Source organism: Diuraphis noxia, unplaced genomic scaffold, assembly GCF_037042655.1.
Source record: "Diuraphis noxia isolate RWA-SAM2 unplaced genomic scaffold, SU_Dnox_SAM2 contig0004, whole genome shotgun sequence".
Taxonomy (NCBI): Eukaryota; Metazoa; Arthropoda; class Insecta; order Hemiptera; family Aphididae; genus Diuraphis; species Diuraphis noxia.
The window spans coordinates 26,555,249-26,569,918 of NW_028301714.1; the positions used below are offsets into that span (position 1 = coordinate 26,555,249).

The 14,670-nt window shown below is 28.3% G+C and overlaps 1 protein-coding gene across 1 annotated transcript; it reads left to right on the forward strand.

Moving 5' to 3' along the window:
- Nucleotides 1-67: 67 nt before the first annotated feature.
- On the forward strand, nt 68-5,999 carry eIF2Bgamma (eukaryotic translation initiation factor 2B subunit gamma). The gene is made up of 8 exons (XM_015517553.2): nt 68-680; nt 1,634-1,788; nt 1,875-2,043; nt 2,687-2,882; nt 2,960-3,254; nt 3,315-3,541; nt 5,309-5,412; nt 5,749-5,999. Exons 1-8 carry the CDS (start codon nt 521-523, stop codon nt 5,799-5,801), a joined length of 1,359 nt encoding a protein of 452 aa, XP_015373039.1. The 5' UTR covers nt 68-520; the 3' UTR covers nt 5,802-5,999.
- The last annotated feature ends 8,671 nt before the right edge of the window (nt 6,000-14,670 follow it).

A 14,670-nucleotide genomic window follows, 5' to 3' on the forward strand; every position in this document is an offset into this window, starting at 1 on the left:
CTGCTGCTGAATTGACTTATAGCAGGCTGGAACGGAATCGTTGTCCAGTCATCAGCAGCTGCACTGCAGGCTGCAGCAACTGCTGTCTTTCGCAGTTTCGCTGGACTGCAGCTGGAACGTTGTATCACAGAATAATATATGAAATATTCTGTGGTTGTATGCTTGTATCGTTGTTGTCGTCATCCCCTTTGCGGCTGATAACGGTTATCTTAGTCCGCGGTATTATCACATGAAACCTAGACCCATTAATCTCGTTGATGGGCCGATCGCCGATAGTGAAATGGTCTAACAACGAATTCTATTCGCCAGTGGCCAGTTGCTTTTTAATTTTTTACGAGTCGCACTCAGTTGCAGTGTCTGATACTCTGATATAGTGATATTGCACAGCTTTTGTAACTTCATCTTCATCGATATTTGAATTGAGTTTGAGGATTGTGTTTTGTGACTTGTGTAGCCACTAGCTTGTAACTAACTTGATCTCATAATAATATAGAACCCTCTTCGACAGTATCCAATCGCTATGCAAAATTGGTTGGAATTCCAAGCGGTCGTCATGGCTGCCGGCAAAGGATCCCGAATACCCGAGATGACGGCCACAAAACCAAAGTGTCTGTTGCCAGTCGGCAATAAACCAATGATATACTATCCGCTTAAGCTGCTTGAGAATGCTGGATTCAGAGGTGAGTAGATAGCCTATTAGTACTCTCACTTGTTTACATTGACTTAACCTACCTATCTGTAAAATAAAGGTACTGTTTTAGTATCACATATTATTTCTATTTACTGACGTCTGTCTAGCTACCTATATAGGATATATGTATACAAAGACAAATATCATAATTATTAAACAGTTAATAATTTGAGATGATATACTGGACAGACCAGATAAATATACACTATTTTATAGTATTACTATTATAGTATTCAAAACTACGCACTTTTATATTAATAACATAATTCAATAAGATGATCATACGAGTGTGGTTCATTGTCACATTCTGAACCTTGTCCGCACATTGCCACAATAATTATGGAAACAACATTATCTTATCGTTATAATTAAAGAGTAGACCTATGTAGGAGGGACCAATAGAAACCATATTTAAACGTGAACTGTCAGGGTCAGTATAAGCACCCTTACACCAGTAGACTCTAAATCAATAATTTGTACTTGAAAATATTTCAATCAAACAAATTTTGGACTTCAATAATAGACTTATTGCTGATTAATTTCACACATCCTAATCCATCTACCTCTTTGGAATCATTACCTGTATGACGTGTGATCACTACATTATTCTAAACTAAGTACCTATATCCAATTAGACATTAAAATTTTAACATAATGCTAATAAATTAACCTTTCACTTTATCACTTTAATAGTAATAATGTATGAATATTGACACATTTTATTAAAAGCCATAATCAACTTAAAGAAAATACTTGTTAAGTCCCTAATATAAAAGAAATTAATAATAATACCTACTAATGTCTAATTGTATAATTTAAGTTGATAAATTAATAAAATGTAATGAAAAATCTATCTTTATCTTCATTTAGGTATTTATGTAGTCAATGATAAAATAATTTCCTTAATTTTTTTTTTTTTGAAGTTTTATATTATTGTTTTAGATACAAAAATAATAGTAGCAGATAACTATGCTAGTGATATACAAGAAGAAGTAGATAATCTTGGTTTCGAAATGAATTTGAGTTTTGTTCCAATTCCATCTGATGAAGATTGGGGTACAGCTGATTCTCTTCGACATATCTCTGATTATATCTTAGTAATTTATAATTATAAGTAAATTAGTAAAGATATGTATTAAATTATATAAATTATTTGCTCTAATATATATTTGTGTATTTTCAGACTGATGTCATCATTCTTAGTTGTGATTTAATAACTGATGTTGATTTACACAAAGTTTTAGATATCTACAGAAATAATAATGCATCTTTAGTATCTTTGTATTTTTCACCATCACAGGATGAAAAATGTATTTTTACTGTACCTGGACTTAAATCAAAGAATAAGTTTGGTAAAGCCATAATTTATTATAATAATATTATGTATGTAGTAACACCATACAATAACCATATCATTTTTGCAAATCTTTGTATAATTATTAAATCTTATTTTATATTTCTTCGAAGTTTTAATAAATTAAGTGTTATTATTAATATTCAAATAGCCAATCTACAATTTAATTTAACCATTTCAAAATTTTAAAATGCATATATGATAAAATATTAATGTGCATGAATTTAAATTTAATTTATTTTAAAACCCAATGGCCCATGTTGCTGAGGGTATTATTAATAATAAAAAATAAAAAAATTATTTTAAATTTATATTAAAGGTATAAAGAAAATTGTTTCATTGTTTTGGAATATTTACGTATCACCTTGTATAGTACTCATTAAATACTTCGAATAAACTTAATATTATTTTAATTAAGTGGTGTTAACCAACCATTTGATTGATGTTGCATCAACATACATAGATAACAATTAAAATTAAAATATCATTATTAATAATAAAACTTTGATTTTCAAAAATCAAATGGTTAGAAATGTAATACATCAATAACTAGGAGAAATAATACTATAAAACTTAGTGATTACTGTATTTATTTTTTCATGTGATATATCTGATTTTCAAATTATTATTATATGTTACAGAAAAAGATATTATTGGATATGATTCAAAAACATCTAGACTATTGTTAATGGCTTCAGCATCAGATTTTGAAGAAACTATGCCAATCAGTAGTTCATTACTAAATAAATGTTCAAATCTAACTCTTTGCTCAAAATTATTAGATTCTCATATGTACATTATGAAACGTTGGCTGGTTAATTATCTTTTAAAAGATGTGTAAGCTAAATTATTTTTATTTATTCTTAACTTATATAGATATAATTGTTAATTAAATTGTTTACTATTTATTTCAGTAATATTTCAACTCTTAAAGGAGAACTACTTCCGTTTGTAGTGAAAAAACAACTATCGAAACATTGTAAAAATATTGAACCGAATGAAAAGAGTATTGAAGATGAAGAAAATGAAAAACCTGATATATTTAACATATCAAAAGAATCTGATATTGAAGCTAATATTCGTTCCATGTCCAGTTTTGGTAATTTATCAAACTTTGAAGAAATTATTAAATGTTATGCTTGTGTGATTGATTCACATATTGGAGTACGTGCAAACACATTGTATGACTATTGCAGAATCAATAAAACTGTAAGTTATTGGCAAAAAAAATTGTATTAACATGTTGTTTAATTTCTTATTTGTTTGTAGATTCACAAGTTAAACATAAATTTAGGAGATGAAAAAGATAAAATTTCACCAGAAGCTGAAATCTTATCAAATCAGTTTGATAAGGATACTTGTTTTGTTGGGCCTAATACTAAAATAATGGAGAAAACGTCCATTAAAAGTAGCACTATCGGTTCTAGATGTACAATTAATCCAAAAACTAGAATAACTGATTGTATTTTAATGAATGGTGTTACCATTGAAGAGAGGTAATTAATGCTCTCAATAATGTCAGATTAGAATTATAAATGGGGGACAATTTTTTACAAAATTTATCGTTAACATATAACTAGATTCTTACCTAGAGATTATAATCCTTTCTAATTTTAATTTCTATTTCTATTGTTGTATTGAGATCTCAATATTTCATAATTTTTGGAGCTTTCAATTTTTATTTATTAGTAGGTAATTTAAAATTAATTACGATAAAAAAAGGGTTAACATGTTTTTTGAATTTGTACAATATCATATAAGATAATATAAATTGGTAGTTTTTAAATATTTCAAAATTGTTTTCATGTTGGCTGGATCAGGACCAAGTGCTTCATGGAGGTTGTCAGTGATTTGTAGATTTGGATCAAATATTCATGTAGATTTGGCAGTGAGAAATTATGTGTTTGACTGAGAGTATTTCTTCACATGTAGCCCATGTAGGGCATTGGTCAGGTTTCATTCTTGTCATGATGTATTTGTGGGTCAGCCATATTGTGTGTTCTATTCGGAGTTGATTTATAACTACTTCTTGTCGTCTGGATAGTGTGAAGGTTGGCTAGGAAGGACGGTTGATTTTATCTCATTAAGTTTGGTCTGTAGTGTTGACCACAATTGGTGTCATTCATTCATAATATGTGTGTGGGTTGACTGTTTTATGTCATGAAATGAGCTCATAGAAAGATGATGATGCATATGTATCAGCTAATTTTTTTCCGAGGATTCCAATATGACTTGGAATCTAAATCATGGTGATGGTCTGTACGTTAAGTTTAAGCAAAGTTATTTGGCTGTGGATTTTACTGGCTATACTATTAGGTTGGTGGAAGTTTTGGATACTGGTTAAAGTACTAAGAGAATCACTGAGTATAATAAGGTTTTTTAAAATGTTCTTGTTTTATTATATCAAGGGCGTAAGAGATTGCGAGAGCTTCAGCAGTATAAATTGAACAGGAGTCGGAGAACTTCAGCATTATTTTGATATTGTTGAATATAACAGCTGCTCCTATTCCGAATTCCATTTTGGATCCATCAGTGTAAAATGCTGTATAAGTCTTGGTAGCTTTCAAGGATTGACTGAAATTCACTTTTGTATGTACTCGCTACTGGCCATAGTTTCGCTTCTGGGAAGTAGTGAAAGTGAGAGACTTATGCTAATGTCCATGATCCATGGGGGGGGGGGGGTAATGGAACATTTAGATTTTATGACCCCGGAAATGTCAAGATTAGTGTTTTGAAATACCTTTGAAAGACCTTGGTACATAACGAGATTATTCTGAGTATGTCTTGTGGCTAGCAATATAATTTGTATACTGTAAGCTTTCGTTTCACTATCTGCAACATTGTACCATGTCATCATTACATTTCATGTTAAATGCAAACTAAGTCTTTTAGGTATAACTATTGATCCTCATTCCTCATAGCCCATAGGACTATATTCTGTACTTAATTAGAATTTACCTGGGTGCCAAACTAAAACAGGCTCTCTGCGTGCAGATCTGGCTTATAACTATGATAAGGTTGCTGATAGAACTAGAAGCCACCTGTGGAGCGAGGTACATTCTTATTCCATACAGAGTACAGTATTTGTTGGTACGCATTGACCACGCTCATACCAACCCTTGAGTCATGCTTAAATAAGACAGCATATATTATATTATAATTATAACTCATCACAGTTGTAAAACAGCCTTTTAAATAATGATAAGAAAAATATATATTATTTATATTATTATAATTTTAATTTTAAATGTTGAAAATTTCAGATGTGTACTTCAAAATTGTATTGTATGTCACGATGCTGTAATCAGTGCTGGCTGTGAACTTAAAGACTGTTTGATAAGCGGTAATTTTAAGGTCCCATCTGGAGGTAACTTAATTTACTTGTATTATAATAATAATTTATAATTGTATACTACTTATTTACCTTTTGGCTTTTATATAATGAGAACAATTCATTCCATATGATAAGATTAAACGATTAATTATCATAATAATTTCTTAGTATACCTATCATATTGTAATAGCTATTCAAAGATTCTTGATATTTATTATTTATTCTTAAATGTTATAATTTATTAAATCAAAATGTTTTTATCTGTATATACTTTAATATTATATAATTTTTTTAATTAAACCCATCTAAATTCAACTAAAACAAATCATTTAATTTTAAAAATTATTGACATTTATTTTTTTGTTTTAGGAAAACATTATAATGAAGTACTCACTGCTATGGACAGGCTGATGGAAATTTGAAAATACATGGAGTAATCAATAATTTGAAAGAAGTTAAAATTTAAAGCTGGTTTTCCTGTATACATTTGCTGAGTTATATCTTTGTTAGACAAAGTCTGAAACATTATAGATATTTATGAGTTTGACATACTCTTAATCTCTATTTTATGATATTATAAATGTTTCTTTGCAAAATATAAATATGTTTTGTAAAAATTATACGTGTTTATAATTATCTACTATCTAGGATATGTATTTTAATATATTATCTATAAATATCTGACAACATATCACATTTGAAAAAAAAATTAACAAAAAGGAGTTTAAAGCAGATCTGGTGCACCACATGATAGTTATAAACTGGATCCAACTCTGGAAATTTCACGGTCGATGGTGATTATAGCAAATGATTATTACGGTAAATTAAAACATGATAAATCTGGGTTTTATACTGACAGACGAATTCCACGCGTGTTCGATGTAGTAACACTACACGACTACACTTAACTACAAACTTTACTGTGGCATATTTACGGGTGGATAGATCCCCTTTGGTCACTTATTTGTTATAATTTATAATATTTTGTTATGTCGATGGTAAGTGAATTATCCCTTTCCCCTTAGGGAAATAAAATGTTTGCTAATGTATATCCCCCCTTGACGAAATCCTAAGTACCTACGCTACTAAAACTTTGAGACATAACAATGTACATTTCATGCATTAAATGCACATAACCCATTTGTGCGTACTCACCACTCATAAATAGGTAGGTCGTATAGGCACATAACTAAACGATATTTTAATCTTATAATCATATAATCGAATGATATACGACTTCGGACTTCATCATTTTTACCCGGCATACCTTTCACTAGTTGTACTTATGATGAGAGTACTATGCCATAATGAGGGAAATATCAAATAAGTTAGTTACCTACCAACCTACTTATATTGTTATGTCGGGTCAGTTGAAAATGAATGCTGCACAAGACACAAAATCTAGCGCACGTTTATAATCTATTGTTAATCCAATGTCAATGTGGCTATAAATTCAATACGTTCCTCTGCATGCAAGAATAATACCTATTGAGTGCGTAATGCTAATGGTACGGGGGATTTTGTAGCGGAGAACTTCAATGTCGAGCGGTCTGAACAAGGATCTCTGATCACATAATTGCGTGGCAATGTCCTGGAAAACCTAGCGTGCTCTCAGCTCTCTTTATAGATCTCCATCATAAGCGAGTAGGCGACCAACCGAAATTTGTACGAGCAGCTTCCGAATCCTTCAATGACATAACTATCGCTTCTAGTGGCGCAATTAGGGCTAAAATGTTGGAGGGAGTTACAGCGTTGCCTCTATATCTATCCCACATACCTATTCATTTAAAAAGTTGAAAATATACAAAATAACACGAATATTTATTTATTTAAATATTTACTCAAGTTTCATCTTTAACAATAATAAAAATACGCTTTATGTATAGTTCAAAGACTTCGGTGAATATTATATTCATGAAAATTGTAAAATTATGTATAATAATCCCACCTATATGAGTTGACATAAATTGTTTCCTTTAAAACAAACATAGGTATCAGTTAATGAAATTTACAAAATTTAGCTTCTCAGATGTTGAGGCGTATATGGTGTCAAACTGGTGGGTGTTAATTGTTTGATGAGGACTGTAATCCTAAATTTTGTACAAAACGCCTCATCCATGTCGTAAACCATTAAATATCATAATTATTCCATTTTATATACTTTTAATAGGAACACGAAACACATACATTTTAAATTTTTAAGTAGGTAGCAATTGAATTTTGATAATTAGAGCGATAATTTGCGTAACAGAACCAAAACACACGTTGTTAAAATTATTTAGGTATGTTATACATTTGTATCCGTATATGCAGTAATACATACCTACAAATCGTTTGTTCTATAATAAATTATGTACCTACCTACAGAATTTTAAGGTTTAAATCAATAACTGATTTATAAATTGTAAAATTAGAATTAAGAGTATATGAAATTTTAGAAGATAATTAAGTAGGTCCTAACCAACCTAACCTATATGTATCAACACTGAACACATTGATAATTACATATTTATTTAAAAAATTATATATTCATTTCACATTTAAAAAATATTTATTATCACGATCAAGGCCGTAACTTGGAACAAATTTCGGGAGGAGGGTCATTTTATTAATTATATACAGAACATTCATAATTTCGAATAAATTTAAAATATAAAACTCTTTATCGTCGTTATTAGGTAGTTACTGCTTTAACTAAAATATGAAATTATGCTTAATATATACAAAATCTATTCACTAAATAATATCCAGTTCTAAAATTTTTCTACTTAAAAAAAAAAAATAGACCCCTAGTTACGTCATGGTCATGATTTATATTTGAAATAAACAAACTTAGGTATATGAAATATCTATATAAATATATAGCTTTTATTCTAATAATTTTAAAAAATTAAATTTTTTATTCATCATACGTACAAACTTCTAATACACTACCAAGACATATAAATATATAATAGACAATAGTCAATAATCAACATATTATATTATTAGTTATTACTTATAAGTTATAGGTAATATAATAGTTAAACATTTTGCAACACTCGAAGTAATTCTTTTAATAATAAACTTCTCATCATCTCAAAAACAAAAAGTATGAATCTTTTTGGAAATGATTGTAATTAGTTACAACACACAATTCTTGAAATATCAATATCTTACCTACTATTTTGTATTTATATTCTTTTACAACAGATTTTTCAAGTGATTTTATTTCAAATTCATCAAAATTTTCACGAGTATTTGTAGTTTGTATTTGAACATAATCGTGTTTACATTATACTATATTTAAAAAAACTAGTTAGTTAAGTTGATATGTATTATTATATGTACAATATAATAAATTATATAGGATTATATTCTCTAATAAAAAAAACGTAAATATTTAGTTTGGTAATTTTGGCATATTTACTGCAGACTGGCGACTGTAGTAAGTGCATTGCAAATTTCCACACCACCTTAGCTTATTAAACGATGACAATCTATGTCGAGTTTAATATCACATGAGGTATTGCAAGAGGCGCGTTTTTTTATTGTGGTGTCCCCATGTAGGCCTATTCCACAAAGAGGAGAATGGGAGTGAACTGCCAAGCAATAAGAGAAATTGTAGGAGATTTATGATGTTATACATTATTTTTGCCAATATAATTATGAAGGTTAATACAAATATGAAGACTTGTAGATTTAATAATGTATCTTTTCGCTAACCGCAATTCTCCCAATGTCCCCTGTACCGTATTAAACTCAAGACGTGGATATCGTCATCGGTAATCCTTAAAACGAGTCAAACGCCAGACCAGCAAAAATAAATGTATTCTATACAAAATAAATATGATATTAATACATATCAGTCCGCGTCTAATGAATTTAACACGGCAGTATTATATTTATACCATTCTACCTATACATAATTTAGATTATACATTAAATAACAAATTTAATACTATTATGCTATACTTTTATATTATACTCAGTGCCGCAACTAGCGGGGGGGCCAGGGGTGCGTAGCACCCCCAAATAGGCCTCCTTTCCATTTAAGTGGGGACCCCAAAAACAAAAAAATGTTTGTTTGATAATTATATTTATGTGTGGGAATTATATCAACCCATAGAGTAATACAATTACAAGAATAAAATAATATTATATGAGTATCAATTATATTATTGGGGACACCGATAACCGAGTTTACTGGAGGTCACTGAATATTATATATTTGTATAAAGATATAAGTTCAGATTTTACAAGACAAGTATTATCAATAAAAGAAATATTAACTGATTCACTCTCAAAAATCAAAAGTATTAAAGAACTAGCAAAATGCATTTTAGAAAATGATTTAGGATCTCTGTACAAAGATGTTTCAACTGCTTGTGTAATTTTTACATCATTATCCGTCACAGTATAAAAAAAAAAAATAGCATCAGCAGAACGTTCTTTTTTCAAGCTCAAAATTATTAAAAATTATTTGAGGAACTCTATGGCACAAGAAAGACTTACAAATATTAGTATACTAAATATTGAACGTAACAGAACTCAAGATTTGAATATAAATCAAGTATAATTGACAATTTCGCCAACAAAAAAGCTCGAAAAAATAACTTTTTAAAATAACAATTATTTATTAATTTGTAATTTAAAATGAATAATATTTTCAAGTAAATTTTGTTTTTTGTGTATTAAATTATTTTATACTTTTATGTTTACTAATATCAATATTATTTACAATAATTTGAAAAATAGAAAAAAAATGTGACTATTGATAATATTTAGTAATATAGTCACAAAAAGATTCAATAGTGTGAAAGTTTTAAAAAATTAATCTGGATATCATTAGCTAATTTAGTGGATCTATTTAAAGGTGCATTTTTTATATAGTTAGTTCTGTGCAAGTGATTGTGAAAGGTATAACTGTATAAGTATTCCTGGTTTGTCATTGAGGGACACAAAAATGTATAGAATTAAGCGGTTTTTACACAATTTATGTAGTCATTTACCAATCTATAAATAACTAATAAGAATAAATAATAATAATAATTCTTATAAATAATAATTTTAAATATGTTTTTTCTGTCAGGAAGGTTGTTCATATTTAGTATTTAATATTTAGCTTATATTGTGAATGTGTGTAAAAAGACACATCTTATAAGAAGTTTTATAATATTTTATTTACTTGTTAAAATATTTAATATTTTTATGATAACAATTTATGACATTCATTAGTCATTACAGTATTAATGCTTAAAAATTAAGTTGAAATCACAAAAGTAAGTAATTTATTAATGCATACTCTACAATAATGAAGATTTAATGTTTAAAAAACAAGAATATTTAGAAAAATTATAAATATAAATTATTACGGTAATAAAATTAAGTTATCACAAAATCCCTTTAAGAGTGGGCCCCCACAGTAAAATTTGCACTAGGGCCCCACAAAGCCTAGTTGCGGCACTGATTATACTATATCTATATTAATAGTTAATACTATACTACTTCTAGCTAATTGTTGTAAATTACAGTAAATAATATTATTTTGGGGAAAAACAAACCAACAATAACAATAAACTCAATCAAATAAAACTACCCACCAAGTAATCATAGTTACCAGAGTACGTATATTGGACACACACATTCCCACTTAACGTGTAAGGAGATCAAACGCCTGAAAACAGTAAAATATAAACACCACCTCAGTACCTCACCCAAAGAAGCATTCGGCTACGGACAAGAAAAAAGAATAATTGATTTCATCAAGATTTCTGAGCTTGCATCGAATATATAGGACCATGAATCAACGATAACTCCCCGATACTAGTTAAAATTAAAAAAAAAAAAATCTTAAAAAGTTAAATTAGTTAAACGTAATAACATGTATGTAACAATAATTGTAGTTTAATAAACTAAATAAATAAATAAAATATTATTCCTAAAAATAAATAAAAACTAAACATATAGCTTACTATACCACCCGCGCATTATCACCGCCATCAATTGGTTTTCTTTTATCCTGCAAAGCTTTACAATGTTAGTTATATAATTTAAATTTTATTCACGTACCGTTTTTAATTCAGTGTAATTTTTTTGAACATAACTAGTTTGATTTGTATATTTAGAAAAATTAATACATCTGAATTCTGAATTATAATCGCGTCTTATTCTTATACCTTATATAGTCTTGTATTTGAAAAATAATTGAATAAGAAAACATTAAAATACATTTTCGTAAAACAACTATATTCAATGAAAAAGTTGACTCTAAAAACATTAAAATATAAAAATATTAGATTCATGTTTGAAAGTTTGAATATAACATAAATAGAATTAATAACTGTGTACAAAATTACAATAAATGAGAGGCACAATCACAAAACACTTAACAAAATAAACATACTAATATACTTGCGTTATAATAGGTTAGCTGTAATAGCCAGCACAGTTTTTAATCTGTTTACTTAATTTCAGTAAACATAATAATAAAATAAGTTGGTTTAATTATCAAATAGATACTAAATCAAACTACTGCAATATTATCTTTATCGAATTGAATTATTATAATATATAGTTGCTTGTTTAAGTTTCTGTCTCTCCGTGGAAATTGTCGTTTTTATTATATTAGATTATTTAGATTTGCGTGTATTGCATCTCGCACCTTATAACCCTTGTCAGTCATCAAAATAGTGTAATTTTATACCTGAACAGCTTATGGCGGATTGAGTGGCTTTAGGCCGTCACGTGTCCAATATGCCTTATCGTATGTAAGCAATTTAAAGTCGTCGACCGTGTTTGAGTGTCTGGCAAGTAACAAGTCAGTCATCATCGGTAATAGTCTATATAACTAACTATTAATTGTAGACACAATGCGTTTAGCAACATTAAGTTTAAGTGTCATTGCAGTGTTTCATAGAAACAACTTTAGTTTAAATGTTATATCTCTGATATGTAGTCATAAAAGTATACCTACCATAATAATATTTGGAGATTGACGTAGTCACTTATTACTTGAATAATTAAATCGAAAACATCTCTCGATAGTCGATTTGATTTGAAAAACCACCTGAGTACAGTGTAGGTTTTGGAGTGAAAACTAGGTAAGTGTTTAAAAGCATATATCATAGACCCGGCGGCGTGGTCACTTGATCCAGTTGATCCTGTCGTTTGTTAAGCTATATACTCGTAATATACATCGCATATAATGATTAATTAATAATGATATAGTAACATGTATAAAGAACCTAATATTATTTAATCATTTAATTCAAAGACAGTTATATTTACATATTATATAAATATATTAATAAGTAATAAAGTTCAATCATTTACGTAAATACAAACTACCTATACATACATTTTCTACACGAATCCGTTTTATGAATAAAATACGAAACGGAGCAATTATGAAAATATCGTCTGTCGTATTTCTGACTTCTTGTACAAGTTAAACGCAATATCTATATACCTACATTAAACACTGTTTTTAAACGACATAAAATGGGTCATGTACTCATATATGCAAACAAAAATTTAATTTATAAATAATAATAATACAATCGTTAAAATCAATAAACAGTGCGTTTTTTACGGTTTATAGTTAATTTCAAATTTTAAACATTAGTCAGTATACTCGGGGCCTGGTAGGCTGAAAATCCTGTCTATTTTGCATTTATGCTCTCGCTGTTTGTATGCCTAGTAGTCAGTGGCGTAGCCAGGGGGGTTAAGATGGCTATAGCCCCCCCCCATTGACTGTGTTTATTTTAGCCATTGTAGGCTATAGCCAAGAAGGATGCAGTTAAAAGATTGGAGCCTGTAGGCATAATAAATAAATAAAAATGTGTATACATGTATACAATTTAAAAAAAAAAACGTAAATAAAAGAAATATGTTATTGGTATTTTTTGAATTTTTTTGTGAGACTTAGCCCCCCCCCCCCCCCACCCATACAAAATTCATGGCTACGCCACTGCTAGTAGTATTTTCAATATTAATAGAGGTAATAATATAATAGGACGATGATGGACAAAGTACGATATAGGTACCTACATATAAAATGTAATATCTTGTGTGTAAGCAACAAAAAGAAAATAATATATAACAGGTTAAGTACGCATTGTTAAAATTTGAGATCTTATTTTAAAATCATAAATTGTTGTCGTATATTCAATAAAGGTATATATTGAGCATTGAGTAATAGGTACCTACCTATATAATCTATTAATATTATATATACATATATATATGTATAGGTTTAATTATGTAATAATATAATTTAGGTACTTATACATTGTTAAACTTGGAAACCTATTACCTTGAAGTATTGTAAAAAAAATAAGACTAATGAATTTGTCCTTCCGACATTAATGTGTAACTACTTAAAAGTAAAACAATATACCTAAAAAAATTTTAGTTTAAAAAATACAGCATACAATTTAAATGCTGTCATGAGAACATTTTTGTGTCCAAGTGTGAGCACGTGACTTTCAAAGTAATTTATTTACAAGGTATTTAAAAAAAATATAATGAATATAACAAAATTATTAACTAATTCTAACTTCTAAGTACCTATTAAGTTATAGCTTAAACAAAACAACCAATACCTATACCTATTCATAATATAAAGTTAAAATGTTACCATATTATAATAAGTGAATAAACATTAGGTAATGAGCACTATTAAAGATATACAAATTACAAGATATATTAACACATATATCTTAAATCGTGCCATAACGAATAATCACTAATCAGCCTACCTTTAAAAGTTAAAAAACATATAAATTATTCATTATATTTTTAGTGAAATTATATAATTGATTTGTAATTTTCAAAGTTCAATGTCCAGTAGGTAGGTATTATCTATTTTTTAGATTTTTAATTAGACTATAGAGTACAATATTGACAGTTACAATTTATAATGTGAGAGGTAAACATTTTTTATTTATCAGTTTGTCACTCTGAACAATGAAATTGGGAACTATATATTATTATTGCTAGTTATTACTGTAAAATACAATAACAATACCATTCATATTATGTTGAATCTTAAAAATGTTATAAGTAGATAGTTATGTAGTTACGTACCCATGTTCTTAAACGAAGTGTGGATAGGATTATTTTTTAGTAAATAAAATATTTTTAGTAGGTAGTAATTACATATAGTAATAAGAAGTAGGTAATAACTATTTTCTTTTGCGTTACGGACTGATGGGTATATTAATTAATAATTATAATAAGTTATAACATATAGGTTGTATGGAATTATACCCCAAAAAAGTTATACTTACCTAGATTAGATATAGGTTC

What these genes read in the sequence shown, in the direction of transcription:
- eIF2Bgamma (XM_015517553.2), top strand. Translation starts at nt 521, where the DNA reads ATGCAAAATTGGTTGGAATTCCAAGCGGTCGTCATGGCTGCCGGCAAA. An exon ending in ATATCTCTGATTATATCTTA is followed by an intron (nt 1,789 to 1,874) that starts GTAATTTATAAT and finishes GTGTATTTTCAG; the next exon opens with ACTGATGTCATCATTCTTAG. An exon ending in AATTATCTTTTAAAAGATGT is followed by an intron (nt 2,883 to 2,959) that starts GTAAGCTAAATT and finishes TATTTATTTCAG; the next exon opens with TAATATTTCAACTCTTAAAG.